The sequence below is a fragment of the Austrofundulus limnaeus genome, unplaced genomic scaffold, assembly GCF_001266775.1.
Source record: "Austrofundulus limnaeus strain Quisiro unplaced genomic scaffold, Austrofundulus_limnaeus-1.0 Scaffold890, whole genome shotgun sequence".
Taxonomy (NCBI): domain Eukaryota; kingdom Metazoa; phylum Chordata; class Actinopteri; order Cyprinodontiformes; family Rivulidae; genus Austrofundulus; species Austrofundulus limnaeus.
The window spans coordinates 85292-90964 of record NW_013953292.1 but is presented as its reverse complement, the minus strand read 5'-3'; the positions used below and the strand labels follow the sequence as shown (position 1 = coordinate 90964).

The 5673-nt window shown below is 40.7% G+C and overlaps 1 protein-coding gene across 7 annotated transcripts in view; it reads right to left on the bottom strand.

Moving 5' to 3' along the window:
• Nucleotides 1-3738: 3738 nt before the first annotated feature.
• Nucleotides 3739-5673, bottom strand: part of fat3a (FAT atypical cadherin 3a) — an 87207-nt gene continuing 85272 nt past the window's right edge. For all 7 annotated transcript variants that reach the window (XM_014029365.1, XM_014029368.1, XM_014029371.1 and 4 more), the window contains one exon: nt 3739-4710. In XM_014029365.1, the coding sequence (XP_013884819.1) occupies nt 4091-4710 (620 nt within the window). In that variant the 3' untranslated portion in view covers nt 3739-4090. The remainder of the gene's footprint in view (nt 4711-5673) is intronic.

Genomic DNA, 5673 nt, shown 5'->3' with positions numbered 1-5673 from the left:
CACACACACACACACACACACACCTGACTAACTGTAAATAGACTCCAGACTTCAGACTCACAGCTGACATAAACAATGCTCTGAACTTTCACTTTGATCTGATGTGAACCTCCTTGTTGAACTGGACTGCAGGAGAACAAAGTTCTCTCAGTGTGTCATCTTCATGTATATTTACTGCTGACGTACCACCACTTAATGATTTTTAAAATGCTTCTTCGAGTATTTTGAGCTGATACATTTGAACTTAAACCCTTCGCTTCACAGGAACACTCTTATCATCAGTTCTGTGTGTTCTCTCGTTATCTGTTCCAAGTTCACTTTCCAAGTAGCACAATCAATCTCATCTTTAGTTATTTTATTGATCACAGTGAAATGAATTAAACATTTTAAACATCAATAGTGTCCACATAGAAATTATGTTATTATGTGTTCAAAGGTTTCTGTGGTTTTAAAAGAGTTCTGGTTAAAAAGCTTGTTACAGTTTTTAAGATTGCTTTGAATTTGTTTGAAGAAACTGGGAACCTCTCAGTCTTTATCATCACCATCTCAGCAGAGCAGAAGACACCTCCTGTAAATGTGTTAACCCATTCTCATTGGATTGACACAGTTTCCCACCCTTGTGCAAAACAATTAACGCAGATGTCAATCAAGAAGTCCAAACTTCATTTTAGCTGTGGTTACAGAACAGAAATCATATGCTCCAAGCTCTAAGAAACTCCCTGATCAGTATGAAACACTGAAAGCACCTGTATGACACTTCTTCACAGAATTTTTCAATTTGCAATCAGCCTGCAGGCTGATTGCAAATTGAAAAATTCTGTGAAGAAGTGTCAAACAGGTGCAGTCTGCATTAACTGTTTTGAAAACGTGGATTTTGAGTTGACCGCTGCATCAAAAAAAATCAATAAAAACTGTAACCTGTTGTCCAGTTAAGAACATTTTAAAATAGGACTGGGCATGCTTAGGCTATGACCTCCATACACGCCAGATAAGTTATATCAATATTCTTAAACACCATGTTCAGCTGCCCTTTATTCACTTCTGAACTCAAACCAAAAAGCCTTTCTTCTCATAAAGACAGAGAAGGAAGATTTCTGCACAGGAAGCCACTTCATCTGCACCCTCTGATGCTGCTGATGGTGTTTCCTCCTTCACAGCAAGGCTGAAATTAATGCTGGAGGCCCAGAAACCTCCCAGATACACCATAAGCTCATGAGAACAACCTGACAAAGTCATGAGACCAGCGGTGCCTACAGACATTTTTTTTCAGGGGGGCCATGTGTGTGTGTGTGTGTNAGTGTTATAACACGATAATCAGTGTTATAACACGATAATCAGTGTTATAACACGATAATCAGTGTTATAACACAATCATCAGTAGTTATTAACCCTAACCTTTGACCTGGTTCTGAGAACAGGAGTTTATGACACGTTCACACAGGGTGAAGTTGGGACAACATAAAAATCTCTAACATGTTCACTTTTTGCTCGTCTTAAAGTGGTAGTTCAGTTTTTTAAGTGGATTCTATTCAAGCATTATGAGCAATCAGGATCTTACCTGTTGCAGATACGGTAGCTCTTTGAATGACTTCAGTTAATGGGTGACTGGGCCTCGTGTTACTTTGTGTTGAACAAATTGGGCCCTGAGGTCAAAAAGGTTAAGAACCCCTGCCCTAGAACATTTAATTCTCAGGCATTTTATTCTTTTCAACTCAAATTAAACATATAGATAAAAATGATGCCTTGAATGTGAATAAGTAATTAAATAAATAAACCAGTTAATGGCAGGTGCAGGAAACAGCAGCGTCCAAAATACATCAAATACCCCAAATTAGTAAATTCCGTGAAATTCCAAGTTTTATACAGGATTCCATGTTGTGTCACTTCTGTGATTCTGTTTGCTTTTTCTGCATTGCAGAAATCACAGGGCCCTACATTCAGTATCTCAGTCCTGTTTTTATTTATTTTTTTACACACCTGGGAAATTTTTCCACGTACCCCCTGTAATATGCTTGCGTACCACTTGGGGTACACGTACCCCTGGTTGGGAATCACTGATCTATAACATGTAAGACGGTGACTGTTCATAACCTGCATTTTAGGAATATTTTTGAGAAAACTACCGAGATGGAAATATGTGCTGAACATTCTGAACATCCTGTCTGGTTTCTCATCAGTCTCTTCAGACTTGAGGGCGGGGCTTCTCAATAAGGGCTGTCAGTCATTTACAAATAAAACCTGGTCATGACCCAACCTCAAAAATAATTTAAAAAAGCCAAATGTCTAATGTCAGCTTATTCAAACTTTAATATATCGTATTTACCAGCTGAAACAACCAGATTTAAAGTTTTTTTTACATAAAATGCCTAAAGTCTTTCTTAAGTCTTCTTTCATATTATAATTTTTTTCTATAAAATCATTTTACCACAGCCCATCAAACATGTACAAATACACCTTCATTAAAAATTCAACCAGCTTCAAACCAGCTGATGTGGATAACCTGAACTCACTGGACTGTAGCTCTGATGAGACCTGTTTGTTTTGTGCAATCTGTCAGGACATTAGAGTGAAACTCTTTGTGTGTTTTTAGAACAAGACATATAAAAGCTACTCAAACTGAAACAGATGAGTGGAGGAGAAGAGTCTTCAGGTCAGTGGTGGGCAGCACCAATCCAAAATTTAGCTCCGCAATTTCTACAGCGCTTATGAAAATATTTAGGTCCCCAACTTCAAAAGCGCTTATGCCATAGTAAAACTAGAGGAAGCTAATTTTAAAGCGCAAGTTCAATTTGACACTTACTAGCTGGCAATAATTCATGTCCAATATATACACAATACTGCCAACTAGTGGTGTATGAACCCTTTTACAGCTTAATTCTACAATTGCTGATTGCTGGGGATGTGATTTCCTAAAACAGAACTTTGGCTCCTGGTGTAAAAAATTGAAAAGTTGTTGAGGATTGCTAGTTCGGCCAATTCTTTAAAAAGTTATTGAGGATTTCTAGTTTGGCTGCTTCTTTGTCGTTTTCTTTTGTTTGTTTTAGATTTTCCATTAAAGAAGCATCAATAAAGTAATTTTAAAACTGTTTATTGGAAAACTGAAGCGATGCATTCTGGGTACATGACGAATTTGATTTGTGACGGGAAACAAAAGCATGGAGTACAGAAAACTATCTTCCCTTCAAAATAAGAGCATGGTCGGATTTTAAGGTTTTCCATGTAGTTGCTCCAGTTGACCACTAGATGTCAGTTTTCATCAGCATAACATCTTTAAACAATTTCCGCGTCCCTAACCCCGTTGGCCGATTGCTTCGACCAATTACGTCAAGTATTGAGCTCCAGCGTTTAAACGTAATTTTTTTTTAAAAAAGGAGCTCCGATTGTAAAGTAAAATAAATCAATACATATAAAATTTTAGTATGGATTACAAACATTTACTGTTTTTGCTGGGACAGGGAGTTCTCAACATTGCCTTCCTGCTTCGTAAGCAGACACAAAGCATTGTGGGAAATCAGAACTGTGACCGAAAGCAACAGTCAGCAAGGATGTATACCTTCACAATAAGAGTGTTTATCTGGGAGGGGTGTTGTTGGACAGATCGTGTGTTGTGATTCATTGACAGCCATACCTTCCGCTGTTCAAGATAATGATGACTGGTAGATTATTAGTTATTAGCGGTACTGCATTTTAATTTTAGAAAGCACAAATCCGCTTACGAATTATAAAAATTAGTAAGACCGCTAAAGTGCAAACAAAATATTTAGGTCCGCAATTAGTGGATTTGCTCTTTAGCGGGCTGGTGCCCACCACTGCTTCAGGTCAACACCTCCACCTGTCCTTGACGTCTGATCAGCTCCTTCTGTCACAAACTGATCAAACTTTATTATCTCCTCCTTAAAATCGACACATTAGGGTTAGCTAAGCTCTGCTTTCCACAGAACCCCACTTCAAAGAATTGGGCCTTTCCTGAAGGGTCTCCAGAAACAGGTTTGGGGATAAGAATGTGAGGACAGTACGTTGTTGTTTAATCATAGAGGGCAGGTGCACCGACATGCTCCTGTGGCTTTCGTGGAAACACCTGGTTAAAACATCACACTTCAGTTTGCTGCTGTGAGTCGGTGATGATGGTTACCCCTCTTCGAAGTCCATTTATACTTTCCAAACTGCTGTCGTGTTCAGAGTCCAGCCCACAAGGAGCTGACGTGTCCGAAGCAGACGATGTCCTGACTGATTGGTGCATATTTAGTGAGACAGAGTCAGTGAGATCACCAAGTCCTGGTGATACCTGACCCCCGGAAGTGCTAAAGTCCCCATGGGGCACCTCCCCAGTGGGTATCTGATGGGAGGGGAGGTACTGGCTCAGGTGGAAGTGTGGCCTGGCATGCTGGTTCCTTGCACTGCTGGAGTTCTGGTCCTTGGATGCTGGCAGACTGGCGAGTAGTGGTGTATAGGGTTCTGGATATTCCTCGCCTGTGGGCAGCGGAGGCGGTACCTGGTCGTGGCTTAGAAATTCTTCTTGAGGAGGAGGATAGTCGCTGTCCACGTCATAGCCTCCGAGGTAGTAGTCTGATTCCAGTTCATTGGTGGCTGCTCCAGGACCGGGGGCCAAGCCGGCCGGGTCAGAGCCAGGAGCTGCCTCGTAGTTTGGCTCTTCCTCGGTGTCTGACAGCCTCGTGCTCGGCATCCAGTCTGATGTGTCCCAGTGATAAGCTGCACAGTGAGAGGGAACATGGTTAGGAACGGTCTTAAAGCCAACCAGATAGTCTTTTCAGTGAGAGGTGCAGCTGGCATGCATTCAGAAAGATTAAACTTGATGGCATCAAACCAAGTGAAAAGGGAACAACCTGCACAGAAAAGGGGTTATCTTTCAGCAGGTTTACAACATGCATGACACCAGTCTTCAAGGGCTGCATGCTTTATGAAGACTTCAGACCACACAAGACAAGTTCTGTGCAAAAGACTCAGTGAAATGAATAAATAAACAGCAAACATTGATTGAGTTTAGTAAAAGAAGGCAACAAGTGTAAACAAAGTAGTCCACAACTCAAGATATGAGTGAGATAATGAGGGCTAATCATGACATAAATGGTATAAAGCCTGGATTACCTTGAAAATCGTCATGTTGGCTCTTTAAATACCTCCAAAAACACATCTACAGAACTGCAGACTGTCATCTAGCAAACCACAACCAGTCACTGCTTCAGATGCTGGTCACTGAACAGAATACTAACTTAGGGTTAAAAGCACATTAACTATTATGTACATACAGTGTGGACAAACAGCTGACCCAGGTTGTGCAGTCAGGCTATTTGTTTTGGGTGACAGGTTAAAGAACAACTAGTTTCCTTTAGAACGCCATGAAAAATATCCTTTATTAATGTTTAGTTCTGCAAATACTCCAACCTGTTATCAGCAGCCTTTGGATAGGATGATGTAAAAGTAAACACTGTCACACATCACAGACAAACAGATGCAACTCTGTGGATACCTGTTAGCTTACATAGAGGCAGCAGCAGCTAGCAGTACAACTTCCTGTTTAATGTGAAACCAATGGAACCATGACCACTTTTTAAGACTGGCCCAAGTCAGGAAAGACCTGATTTAAGATTCTCTACAGACAAACTGCCACACACACACACACACACACACACACACACACACACACACACACAC